The sequence below is a fragment of the Cryptomeria japonica genome, chromosome 9 (genome assembly GCF_030272615.1).
Source record: "Cryptomeria japonica chromosome 9, Sugi_1.0, whole genome shotgun sequence".
NCBI lineage: Eukaryota > Viridiplantae > Streptophyta > Pinopsida > Cupressales > Cupressaceae > Cryptomeria > Cryptomeria japonica.
The window spans coordinates 479857284-479871901 of NC_081413.1; the positions used below are offsets into that span (position 1 = coordinate 479857284).

At 37.6% G+C, this 14618-nt stretch overlaps 1 protein-coding gene across 1 annotated transcript; it reads left to right on the forward strand.

Moving 5' to 3' along the window:
* Window positions 1-8383: 8383 nt before the first annotated feature.
* LOC131075992 (uncharacterized) lies at window positions 8384-9007 on the forward strand. Its single transcript, XM_058013005.2, has one exon. The coding sequence runs from the start codon at window positions 8384-8386 to the stop codon at window positions 9005-9007; it is 624 nt and encodes a 207-aa protein (XP_057868988.2).
* Window positions 9008-14618: the final 5611 nt, after the last annotated feature.

Below are 14618 nucleotides of genomic sequence, written 5' to 3' on the forward strand. Positions count from 1 at the left end.
GGGCTAGAATTTTGGTTAGGGTTAGGTTTAGGATTTTGGTTAGGCTTAGGGTTTAGGGATATGATTAGAATTATGGATAGGGATAGGGTTTACATCATGGGTGAGGTTATGGTTATGGTTAGGGTTAGGGTTAGGGTTAGTAATTATGGTTAAGCAAGGTTTACATCATGGTTAGGGTTAGGGTTAGGATTTTGGTTATGGTTTGAATTAAAGTTTAGTGTTATAGTTATTTTATGGTTATGGTTATTCTTTAGGGTTAGGGATCATGATTATGATTAGGGTTATTCTTAGGATTAGGTTGTGGGTTAGAGATATAGTTAGGTTTAGGGTCATTATTAGGTTATACTTATAGTTGGGGTTAAGATTGTAGTTAGAGATAGTTTTGAAGATAGAATAAGGGCTATAATAGGTTTTAGCTTAGGATTATGGTTAGTGTTAAGGTTAGAATGCTAATTGAACACTAACCTTAATCATAACCCTTATTAAAACCTAACCCTCATCGTATCTCTATTTCTAATTCTAACTCTAACCTAACATTAAATTTAACTCTAAGTTAACCCTAATGATAACGTTATTTAAACCCTAATCTAAAATTAATTGTAACCCTATTTTAATCTCAATCCTAATCCTATTTCTATTCCTAATTGTAACCCTAACCTTAATTCTAATGTAACATTAAATCTAACCATAATTGAACCCTATTGTACCTATTTAAACTTTAATGCTAACCTTTTTTTTTTCCTATGTGACATGCTTGAAATTAGTTACAAATTTTTTTGCTACGTAACTTTCTTTTAAGATAATATTGTGATTAAATTATAATGGAAGCAAGTAGATTTTATCAAAATTGGGATATTTAGTTGCCTCTATATGTCTAGTTGAAAATCATGATTTTATTACGTAATGCATGTAATTCTACATTATGATAGTGAAAATATTATCTTGGGTTATAACACAAATTAATAGATGAAGACAATTATAAACTTATACAAAAGAAGTTTTTCTTATTACTTGATTACATCCACACCCATAATTTTCATATTATATAACATAAAACCATGTAAGAAATATGTAAATCTAAAACTATGTTAATCATCTACTTTTGAGATACATTAATTGTCTAGCAATATTGAATGTTTTCATATACGTGTGCCTAAAAGAAATGTTGTCCTAAGAAGGACAATTGATATTTCTAAGAAGAAATTTTTTTATGACCTCATATTCAAATAAATGTCATCAATTTTATCTTATGATGTATGTAATAATAAAATGTCTTAGATATGACTTTTAGAATCAATTAATATTACAATTGAATTTTTTCCTGGCAATCATGCCTCAAGCCATGGCTATGGACATGATTTAGGAATAAAGAACAATCAATGGCAAAAACATTGGCATGGTTGTTGCATGGGTATGGCTTCCTTAATCATCATGATAAGTTTAAAGATTACGTTAGAATTTTGCATTGTGTGGGAAAGGGGGCTATTGGCATTTGAGACATTTCGATTGAAGAACGCATTCTATATTGTAATAATTGGCACTATACTTCTATCCAAATCCTTGCATTTATCCCCAACATCATAAAATGAACTCTAAAAAGTACAAAAAATTAGTACCATATTGATTTATATTAATTCTTTTTTTATAGTCCATTTGCCATTGTTTTGGTTTGATTTAATGTGATACTTGAAAGTTCTTCTATAAATAAATATACCACAGTATTTTGATAAACAATGTTTAAAATTCAGCATTTTAAAAATATTTTTGGCACTATACCTCTATCCAAATCCTTGCATTTATCCCCAACATCATAAAATGAAATCTAAAAGTACAAAAAATTAGTACCATATTGATTTATTTTAATTCTTTTTTAATAGTCCATTTGCCATTGTTTTGCTTTGATGTAATGTGATACTTGAAAGTTCTTATATAAATAAATATACCGCAGTATTTTGATAAACAGTGTTTAAAATTCAGCATTTTAAAAATATTTTTGGCACTATACTTCTATCCAAATCCTTGCATTTATCCCCAACATCATAAAATGAACTCTAAAAGTACAGAAAATTAGTACCATATTGATTTATTTTAATTCTTTTTTTAAAGTCCATTTGCCATTGTTTTGCTTTGATTTAATGTGATACTTAAAAGTTGTTATATAAATAAATATATCGCTGTATTTTGATAAACAATGTTTAAAATTCAGCATTTCAAAAATATTTTTGGCTCATTTTATCTGGAAACAAATAGAATCCTAAAAGTAAAAATAAAACAAGGAAGGAAGTAAAACATTCTTTCATATAGAAGGATAATTCACCTCGGCCTCCTTGCACACTGAGCTTTGTGCTCTCAGTGTAGTGACCCTTCGCCCGGTTATTTCCAGCTCCAGTCTGGCCAAAGACGAAGATATCAGGCCTGAAAATCTGATCCTAAGGGCTAGATCCAACGTTGTCCATGGTCCCGGGTTCTAGATCCATGAGCACCGCTCTAGGCACATATCAGCCTCCACTGGCCTCATTTTAATACACATTGATTCTCTCCAATTGCAGATCGGAGCCACAGTCACCCTTGAATGACTCGTCAGATCGATCCTGAGTTCATCGCATATCACTTCCCAGAACTTTGCTCCGATTTGGTTACCACATTGCCTACCCTGGATATGCAGTATTTCTCTCATTTTCACAAAGATCGACTTTTAACCCCTTCCTCGGCGTCTCAAAAGATGGAAGGACTTCAAATTCTGTAGTTATGGACCAAACCACTTCCATTATGGACTCTTCAAATTCCATAGGCTGCGATCCTAACTGCTCTTCCACTACCGGTGCAATAATATCAGATTCTTCATGTGCCCGGTTCAGTTTTCCACTCTGCTTTTGTAACTGTCGAAAGTTGAAGCACTTCTTTTTTCTTACACCGACACAATACTGCTGGTCTGGTGCCATTGTAGGTTACGCCTCTCGGCATAAATATATTTAACACATTATATCAATACAATTAGCCGATAGGCTATATATTGTGGTCATCGCCCACCGGATTTCAATTCCTCACGCCGTGAAATGATCGGGAAATTTCTCGGATGGTTGAAACAGTCCGACACGGTACTCTGCAATAAGCTCAATCGTTGTGCGTTGTGCTGACTGAAAACGGCATAGTAGTCGGCGCTTCCCTTCCTGGGCCAAGCCATGGGTGAGGTGCCTGGCTTCTGATTTCATATGTCTCTGGCCTTCTCTGAAAACTTAAGCCTTGGCACGTTTTCATCAGAAACAAAAGATAGAGAGACGCCATGGTTGTAGCCACACACAAACTCCATATTCGTTCATTCATCATGGAGATATAACGCGATTCGTTCACCTGATTTTTGAAGAGGCAGAGTAAAAGGAATTTTTCAGATGTCGTAGTTGCAAGAACTTTTGGCACAGTAAAAGGATTTTGGCACAGGCAGTAGGATGCTAGCAAAGGATTTTTTCAGAGGTCGTAGTTTGCTAGACATGTATGCAAAATGTGGAAGCATAGGTAAGGCGCATGACTTGTTTGACAGAATGCCTCAACGAAATGTGTTCTCATGGACTGCAATGATCGGAGGCTATGCACAAAATAGATTTGTTGGAAAGGCGTTACGGACTTGAAATGCAATTGGCAGGGTAAAGCCAAATTGCACAACTCTCGCCAACATACTCACTGCCTGTACCAAATGGGAGCTTTGGAATAGGGTATGGACATCCATCAAAGCAAAATGGATGGGGGGTTTTTGTCAGATATTATAGTTGGAAATGCTCTGGTAGAAATATATGCAAAATGTGGAAGCATCGACAAGGCACGCGAACTGTTTGACAAAATGACTGAAGAAATGTGGTTTGCATCTATGTTACCAGAAACAAGAAATGAGAAACGCAACCGCAACGGCAATGTGACGAGAAACGGAATTTTAAAAGATTGCGTATAAGAAACGGATTGTACAGATGTGTATATATATATATTTGTAAAATAAAACAAAATTAATTTTAAAAATAAAAATTATAATACACATATCTCTAATTAAAAATTTAAACATTGTTAAAAAAATATTTGATTTCATTCTTTCATTTTAAAATAATTTATATAAAACACTTTTCACAATGAATATAATAAAACCACAGGACAAAAATAAATGTGTGATAGTTAACTGACCTTACAAAAATTATGAATTAATGTAAACTCCAGTATCGGTAGTTATAAACTCCAACGTGCATTTATAACCTAATGTTAACTCCACCTCCAAGTTGGAGAAAAGATAAAAATGCCTAAACTTTTGTTTAAATTTTAACGGCAATCTAGAAAAACGAAAAATCGCCGCTTGAAATGGTCGTCAGCAACGGGAAACCCGTTTCGGTCGTCGAAACGCGAAACGGATGTCTCCCGTCGCGGTTCTGGTAACTAGGGTCTGCATGATATGCACATAATGGATTCATTGAAAAGGCTTTGGAAACTTTCAAGAAAATTCAATTGGCAGTTGTAAAGCCAAATTCGACAACGTTTGCTAGCATCCTCCTGCCTGTGCCAAAATCGGAGCTATAGGACAAGGTATGGACATCCATCAAACCATAATTGGAGGTGGTTGTTTTAGATAGATCTGCAACTCACAGAGAATATGCTTTTCTTCACGATTAAATTAGAAATCGCCTATTGAAATCTCTACAAATATCCAAGATAAGTAATAACTTTCACTTCTTCTAAAGATACGTGAGTAAATGAATAGTGTCTCTAAAATATGATCCTCTTAAATGATTAAATCGTTTCAATTAAACGTTCAGATAGGGTTTGGGTAAATCTCCAACATTGTCTATAAACACCGCCTCTTTTTAGACATTAAGACAATCCTATTTTAGATGATAAAATTGATGAAATTTAGATTCACAAACCATGTTAAAATTCGAATATAGATTTTAGATCTAGACTTTTGTATGTAAATGTAATAATTTCAATCATAATCTAAAAAATGCAAACAATAATTTTAAAAATTTATTCAATAATAAAAACAATACAAACACATTTTGTCACCACATGTGAAGCCATGTGATACATGTGGAATAAACATATAGGAAATGCATCAATGAAAGGAATTTTCAAAAATAGAAAAATGGAAGGATGGGTGACACACATTCCCACATAACACGCCATAGGTAAGCTCACATCAAGAGTCCAGAACTAAAATTTACATTAGTTTAGGCTTCATCTCTCAATCTACAACATTTAGAGTCATAATAGGATCCCAAACTTCAAGGTGGTTGAAATTTAATATTCTCATGTGTCAAGCCCCCTTTTAATCTTACATCGATTTATTTTTTCCCATTTATCTTTCCCTATAGTGTATTTTTGCTCTAATCCAAGCATTCTTGAACATTACATTACCGTTTGGTTTCCCTATGCTTGTGCAAGATTTAGATTCAAGTAGTGTATTTATGTATTATTGGATCTCTCTCTTTTCCAAGTATTTTTCATGCCTTTCTTCATATTTGTGTTTTAATGTCGAGGGGTTTGGAATGAATGGATTCATCTACCTTTGTATGTTTCATCATTTTTTGTTTGTTGAAACTATCTTAACTATGTTGCAAGCTCTCTTTTCGTTGATGAAAACCATAAACATAGTGTCATTTAGTTGAATGTTTCAAACTTTTCAAAATAAGCCCTATCTAGGTTATCTATATTTCAATGTTTGTAGGATTAATATTGCAAACCGAAAAATGCATATTGTCACGAATCATATTTATCTATAATTATTTTGTTAGGAAAATAATGCTTATTTTTCATTTATGAAATGGAAATGGAATTTTTAGTGAAATAAGATGATAATGAAATAGGAGTTCAAATGCAATGAAATGATTTACATGCAATTGAATGATCAGTATTATTTTATTATGAAATTGGAGATCATCATTGCTAATAAGCAATTGAGTGCAAGTGAATGCAGGAACAGGTGAACGCGAATGAAGGCGAGAACATGGTTCAGGTAGAGTTGTTTTAGCTCATGGACTTCGCTAGAATAGATGGAATCTCACACACCACTTTAGAATATATATAATATGTGTATCTGTTGTTTCATAACCCTCCTTTACCATTTTTTATTTGCTACTACTATTTCTATTACTATTATATCATTTTGTGGTTATGTTAGAAATGAATTGTTGAATGTGGTTGAAAAATACACACTTGAAAAATATAATTTAAATGGAAATTATTTAATTTTTTCTCTATTTCAAATAAGCACATGTCGTAGGAGAAATTGGAAGCTTCTAGAGGGAATCTTCATCCTCCATTTTCTCTCATGTAACTCCTCCATTAAGTGTTCAACCAATTTTGCATGAGGATAATTTAGGAAAAAGAATCATTTCTTTCAATTAATTCTCTTGATAGTGGAATTGAGGGATCTTTTCTATATAATTTATGCAAGTTTTTGAAAAGAGGGAGTTGATTATGTTTTTGAAGAAAATTTCTCAAGTTTCCTTGTTGTTAGTAGTAGGATCTTCTTTGGTAGTCATATTTTCGTTGTAGGATTGTTAAGTTCTTCTTGAAGTTTTCTCTCAAGTAGCAAGGAAGGATCTAAGAAGGATATATAGAATATTGGAGAGGATTCAATGTCAAGCTTCGACAAACCAGGTTCTCTTCTTTTCCCATCTCTCATTTACATATGAGAAATGTGTATTATCAAAAAATATATATAGCTTCTTTCTTTCTTTTAGATCTTCATTTATATAAAAAAATTAGATTGTTTTAAATCAAAAGTAAACCTTTTCTCCTTATTTAGGGATAAATATTAATAAAAGGTACATTTTCAAATAATGCATGTAAAAGATATCTTTATTATTTATTAATCTTTAGGGAAAAAGAAGAAAATCAGATCTTGTTTTGCTTTCTAAAATTTTTTATGAGTGCAAAATGCATATCTTCCTTATTTAATTTTCTGAATCTTTTCTCGCCCATATATGAATCTTGCTTATTATTATTTCCCATGAATAAACTCATCACTCTCCCTCTCTGAACATGAATTTGATCATTGGAATGTAAATTTTATTTACCTAAGTCTTACTGCTCTATGAATTTACTCACCTCTCTATGAGTATAAGTTGAACCTTCGTATATGAAGCCTACTTAATATTTTTTGTAAATAAAAACCAGCTCTCTCTCTCTCAATATTGATTTGATCATCTGAGTGTAATCTTAAAACCCCAATTAATTCATCCTCCTCTGTAAATGTATATTGTTGTTAAGAGAGAAATTTCATTTTTATTTATTATCCTCTATGAAAATAAAAATAAAATTTCCCCTCTGTGATTACAACAGTGTTTATTTAATAAGTTAATTTCATATACCCTCCATGAGAAAAAATTATTGTGGAAAATTTCTCCCCGTGTCTATAACTTCCTCCCCTTCTAGATTTAAGAACTTCATTGATTCATTTTATATATATATATATATATATATATACCCATAATGTATTATTTTCAAATTAAACTTGACCCGTATATTAAAACCATTATCAATTTTTGAAATAAAGGTTTGACCCTTATTTTTTACGAAAACCGTTATAAATTTATGCAGTTATTGTCTTAGGGAGCCGAAGTTTAAGCGCAGGGGTAGTGGAGGGCCTGCGGCCTCCACTCTCTCTCCTCTCCTTATTCCATTTAATAGCAAAACCAACATGATGGGGCGACTTTCCGGGTAGTTTTTTTTAATAATGATTTACGTTATCATTATTGTATTTTATAGTTAATGATATCATTATTTTGCAGTTATTTAATAACGATTTACGTTATCAAATTATGGTATTTGCAAAATTAATATATGTGGTTTTATTTTATTAATATAAATAGATTTTTAAATGTTAACACTAATTGTAATTAGAGCTCTGCAACCTTTCCCGCCTCTGCCATCGTTAGAATTTGAATCGGCTGTATGACCGCCCCCTCTGGGGAGGTCCCCTCCTCCCTGCAACCGGACCCCCCCCCCCCCCCCCCCCGGATACCACAGTCGGTTCACATGCCCCCAGTTCCGCTTCTGGGAGCCCACTGTCTGCAGGTCTTACGGAAAAGACTGTCAAGATCGATATTCCTTCTAGCTCTTCATCTTTGGTACTGACCGAATTTGGTCAAAGAGATGAGGACAAAGGATTGGATAACCTTGAAGCAAACAAGAAGAGTGTGGAGAATGTAAAAAAAGATTCCAAATCCAACTGAAAAAGTGCTCTTCTAGGGTCCACTTATATGACTATGGAAGCGGTTTTGGCTAACTTTACCCAAACTGACGAAGGAACGGAGATCAAGCTCCCTAATAGTCTCATGGATAAATCGCCTCATCCCTTCACCTGGCGATACTTGGGCGTTTCTTCTCCTTTAGACCATCTATCGACATGGTTAGGCGATGGGCTAAGGCAAGATGGAAATTAAAGGGAAGCGTGGATATCTCGACTATGCCAGGAGGTCTCTTCCTTTTCAAGTTTACTACAAAGGAAGACCTGACATTTGTCCTCTCAGGCTCTTGGGCCTATGGAAAACATATTCTAACTCTTGCTAAATGGAATCCTGGGTTTGACCCCTCAGTTCAACTCAATCGCATGGCTCCTGTTTGGGTTAGGTTCTCTAGCCTCCTGAGGGAATTCTGGGATGAACAGATCTTCCGCTGGATTGGGAACTTGTTCGGCAACTATGTTACTGCAGACTCGGTCACTCTTGCTAAATCCAAGTTGGTTTATGCTCATTTATGTGTTAATGTTGCTATTAACAAAGTGCTTCCCAACTTTGTTTCTCTAAACTCAAAATGGGGAAAATGGTCCCAGGCCATTGTCTATGAAAATGCTACCCTTTTTTGTCAGAAATGTGCTAAACAAGGGCATATGTTTGCTGAGTGTAAGACCTCAACGACTGCAGAACCCAAGCTAAAAGAAAAGGCTATTGTGGATGATCCCATCAGCCCAAGTGCTCCCTCTTCTTCAGCCCCTTTGGGGCTTCCTAATGTGTGTGAGAGCTCTGATTAATACCCCCACACTGATAAGATCCTTGACATTTTAAAAATCCCTGTTGGTCAAATGAAGAAATCTATCCCAGTAGCACCTCTGGAAGATGGAGAAATTCCCCCGGTGATTAGTCTACGGCTACCCCTGGTCCTTCTGCCTCCCCCTCATTTGCTACGGGTGATGGCTACCTCTCCCCTAAGCCTCCTGCTATAACTATCCCCACAACCCCACAACCCCCCTTTAACCTTTGTGGTGTTAAGACCCCCCCGGGTGGAAATAAGTTGTTAATCACAGCCCCTCTCTGTCCCCCTAGCAATTCAGAGATTTCAGAGGGAGTGGCTAAATCTCCCCAGCCGACTTCTAGTGTGAAGTTATCACCACCCTGTTCTCCCTTTGCAGATAATGAGGACTGGTTGACTCAGAAGAAAAAAACTAGATCTAAGAAGGCAGATGTGGGTATTGATAGTAAAGTTGGAAGACCAATTGAGAGGGTGTTGAGACATAAAGTTATGGCAAGGGGCAGACAACTGACCCTTGATGGAATCAAAAGGAATAAGAAATGAAGTTCATCTCTTGGAACATAAGGGGACTCAACAGCCTCTGGAAGCAATTTGTTATAAAACAATATATCTTGGAAATGAAACTAGATATTTGTCTTCTTCAGGAGGTAAAAATGTCCCACCAAACTTTTTCAACCATTGCTGGTAAACTTTGGTCGGGGGTTTCCTTTTTGTATGTTGAGGCATTAGGGGCGTCTGGTGGAATTGCTACCCTTTGGGACCCCTTCAAAGTCCAAGGAAAGATTTATGTAAGCACTCAGAACTTCCTAGTGGTTACTTTTCAATATGGTGATCTCTGTTGGCACTTGTTCAATATTTATGCCCCCAATTCCAAGGTGGGAAGGCATCTAGTGTGGGAGGAAATTTCTAAGCTCATCCTAGCGAACCAAAATTCTCATTACATGTTGGCAGGGGATTTCAACACCCCTCTCTACCCCTCTGAGAAATGTGGAGGTCTTGTGGATTTTTCTAATAGCATGGGAGATCTTGCTAATCTTATTAATGCTACTAGTCTCTTTGATCTAGATCTTTAGGGTGTCCCCTACACTTGGTCGAATAATAGGAAAGGGAACCACCTAATTCAAGTCAGACTAGATAGATTTATTGTCTCTGCCAATTGGGATATTCGCCATAACTCCTATCTAAAGACCCTCCTAAGGACTGCTTCCGATCATAGCCCTCTCCTCCTCCATTGGACTGATAGACCCCCCCTGGGTCCCTGCCCTTTCTGCTATGAGATCATGTGGGCCTCCCACCCAAATTTCAGAGATTTGGTCAAGGGTTGGTGGGCCACCCCGGTCCAAGGGACTACAATGTTCAAAGTTGCTAAGAAACTGAACCTCATCCGAAGAGAAGTGAAAGGATGGAATAAGGCGACCTTTGGTGACATCTTCAAATAGAAGAAGGAACTGTGCTCCAGACTTGAACAATTCCAAAGCAGTATGGTTGCAGGTGACCCCCCTCACTCTCTTCTTGTTGAAGCGGAAGAATGCTGAAAGAATTGGAAGGAAATCCTTTCTTAAGGAGGAAATCTATTGGAAGCAAAGTTCCAGAAGTCAGTGGCTGAAAGAGGGCGACAGAAACTCAGCTTTCTTCCACCGCTCAGCTAGCATTCACAAAAGGAGAAACTTTATCAAATGTCTAAAAGAGGACTCTGGTCAGGAGATCACCGGTGAGTCCCAAATTGGTCAAAATGCCACTGACTTCTTCATCCGTATGTATACTGAATCTGGAAGAGGTAATGAGTCCCTCCAAGACAGGCTCTTGAGTAAGCTCCCCAATGCCATTGGGGAGTAGGATAACTGTTAGCTCCTTGCTCCCATTTCCTTAGAGGAGGTCCACTTGGTTGTCTTTGCGATGGGTGCTTTCAAGACCCCGGGTCCAGATGGCTTCCCCTTGGCATTCTTCTAGGATTACTGGGACATTGTTAGTTATGATGTCACTAAAGCGGTGAAGGATTTCTTTAGGACTGGTAAATTACTGAACAACACCTACATTGTTCTCGTCCCCAAGTCCACGAACCCCAAATGCATGAAGGATTTTCAGCCCATAAGCCTCTACAATTATATCTATAAGATAATCTCCAAGGTCTTGGTGAATAGAATTAAACCGCTTCTAGCTAAGTTTATCAGTCCCTCCTAGAAAGGCTTTGTCCCTGGTCATCAAAATCCTGGATGCAGCCATTGCTACTCATGAAATTATCCATTCTATGGACAGAAGTAGAATTCCAGGTATGGCTTTCAAACTCAACATCTCAAAATCTTGTGATAAAGTCAACTGGTGCTTCCTATTTAAAACTCTCTCAAAATTGGGCTTCAACCAGAAAGTTGTTGATATGATATGCTAATGTGTTTCTACAATTCAGTTCTCGATCTTGATCAATGGGACTCCTAGGGGCCACTTTAAAGCTGGAAAAGGTATTCAACAGGGAGACCCCCTATCCCCTTATCTTTTTATTATGATTGTAGAAGTATTGGGTAGGAATGTGGTTGATCTAATGGTCAATGGAAGATTGCAGGAATTCAAAGCGACTTCTACTATTCCCCCCTCAATGATTCAACAATTTATTGATGGTACCTTTATTTTTGGTATATCCTCTATGATTGAGGCTAAACTTTGGAATAATTTACTAGCGGACTATGCCTCTGCTTCAGGGCAATGTATCAACTATGATAAAAGTAATCTCTTCTTCTTCAACACCCTTGTGGACCTTTCGACTAAAATCCTTTCTATCCTTGGGTGTAAGTCTGTTGCTCTTCCTAGGACTTACCTGGGTCTCCCCCTCACTATTAAAGAGGTTACCCCCTGTGTTCTGGAATACTATCCTTGAACAAATACAAAAGAAACTAGCTAGTTGGAAGGGCAAATTCCTTAGTAGTGCGGGGAAGCTCCAACTCCTTGTTGCTTCCCTCCAGAGCATCCCTGTGTACTCCCTTTCCCTGTTCAAAATATCTAGTGCTATGGGGGACAAGCTTGAGAGGATCCAAATAACTTTTCTCTGGATGGGCATGGAGGAAAAGAAACGCCTCTCTCTGGTCAACTGGGACACTGTTTGCTTACCCAAATCCATGGGGGGTCTTGGTATCAGAAAGATAAATGCCTTGAACAAGGCATTAATTGCTAAAGTGGGTTGGACCCTAACTAAAGGTGAGGCGGACCGGTGTAACATTATATAGGCTAAGTATTTGGAAAGGGAGCAGTTTTGCTTTAATTTGAGTTCCGATAACCTACCTCATGGGTCAAAATTATGGAACAACATCCTAAAACTTAGACCTGTTATCAGAGAAGGACTAAAGTGGCAGACTGGAAATGGCAGGAAAATTAGGTTTTGGGAGGACTCTTGGTTGGATGACAAACCTCTGGTTGAATCTCTATTCTACCAAATAATGAATTCCCTAAAGGATCACTTTGGTGATTACATTGTTGACTAAATGGTGTCGAGAAGAGGAAGATGGAAGAACATATCCCTGATCTTTTCTAATCGACCTAACCTGTTAGCCACTGCCCTTGATTTGTAGGATCTTATGCTTGAGTGCAGGGTTCCTTTATCTCCCTAGGAGGACAAATTCATCTGAAAAGGGACCTAGTCAGGGGAGTTCTCGGTCAAGTCTGCTTACAGACAACTCTTGAGACCCATTGGTGATGTTGAATGCTGGAGGAAGATATGAAACCCACAACTTATTCCAAAAGTTAACTTCTTCTGGTGGTCCCTTATGCATGGAAAAATCTTGACTCAGGATAATCTGCAAAGGAGGGGATTCCAACTTCCCAACATATGCATCTTTAGTAAAGCTGAGGAGGAATCTATCAACCATACTTTCATCCACTGCCCCTTCTCAGGGCACTTGTGGACTATTACCCTTGAAAAATGTGGCATTCAATGGGTTTTTCAGGATAACATTCATCAGTTTGTTAATGGATGGCCACCTCCCTCCTACCACCCTCTGATTATTCAGCTATGGAGGCAGATCCCTCCCCATATCTCCTGGGGTGTTTGGAAAGAAAGAAATAACAGAACCTTCAGAGATGTTGAAACCCCCCCTGATAATGTTTTTTCTAATTGTTTCAAAATGATTATGGATAATATTTCAATGACTAGGTGGAAACCCCCCCCCCCCCATCCTCCTAACCCGACTAATAAAAGAATTGTTGAACTTTGGAAGCTCCCCCCAGAGTTTAAACTCTTCAATAACACTTCAAAGATCAACAGAAAAAGGACCAAATGTTTAGCCCCAAACCCCTCTTGGCACAAACTGAATTTTGATGGGTTAGCCCAAAATACCTGGCAAGCGGGTGGTGGAGTCGCCTGTGACCATCAGGGGAATACTATAACAGCCTATGCGGGTAGCCTAAAGAACCATACTATCACTCAAGCTGAGGGAATGACTCTCCTATGGGGTCTGAGATTCGCCACTGCTATAGGTATTAGACAACTGGAAATTGAAGGTGATTCTAAAGTTGTTGTGGAAGCTGTTAGTGGTAGATCTGTAGTGGGTTGGAAAGTGGATTCTATTTTGAGGGATGCTAGAATGTTTCTGGCTAACCTTGATTGTTTCACTATCCACCACATTTTCAGAGAAGGGAATGCGACTGCTGACTCTATGGCTGTTGTGGGTAGGCTGCAAAACGGCTTACGATGTTGGAGGAACATTGATCTGCATCCAATGACCACCAAGGAGATCTTGGAGAAAGAAAAAACCATCTTATGATGAATCTTTATAATTGTTATCGGATGAAGAGAACAAATTTTTGAATTTTGAATTTGGAGGGGAAACCCGCCCATCATGGGTAGGGATTGCTACGTAGCTACATATGGCCTTGTCATCAGCTTCAAGGGGGTTTAGATAATGATGATATTTATCATTGTAGTACCGATATCAGGAAAGGCAATTTTCTAATTATCATCCGGATGAATATCATTGGCGGCGATAAAGGCAACAGTTGGGCTTGGCTAAATCACATTGGTTGGATTGATGGTTCACATGAGTGTAATAGATTTCATGATGGGAAAATCTGTTTAAACACAACTTGCAATAATCGCGATGATTATTGCATGATTTTTGTAAAGCGGAAAAATCGAACCCTGGTCGTTCTCCCCTCCCCAACTCCGAGGAGGGAGAAGGGAGAGTCAATAGGGTTGATGGTTTTCACTTAGAACTTTACATTCAAAAGAGGGGTTGAAACCCACAAGATCCAATCCCACGCAATGCAAGATTGGATTCTATATGAGTTTCAAGGGTTGTGATAGCAAGGATACCCTCTTTTGTAAAGAATGTAGATGGAAAGATTGAACTAGGAATGCATAGAAAGTGAGAAAGATTCGCTTATAAGCTGAGTTAGGGATATAGGATGAAGCTGCGGACCTGGAATTAGCAGTAAAATGTCGAGACGGCGCTATCCTGCAAATTTGAGCAAAAGTTGACGGGACGATGGCGCCCGGCGTGCACACGGTCCTCCGAAAAATCCGCGAAACGAAGGGGGATCTGTTAGTCTCTGCACAAGGATTCCAGATCTTCAATTTCAGCCGCGTACCTGCAACCTACACATAGAAAAGCAAAGATGATTGGGGGGTT

What these genes read in the sequence shown, in the direction of transcription:
- LOC131075992 (XM_058013005.2), top strand. Translation starts at nt 8,384, where the DNA reads ATGGTTAGGCGATGGGCTAAGGCAAGATGGAAATTAAAGGGAAGCGTG.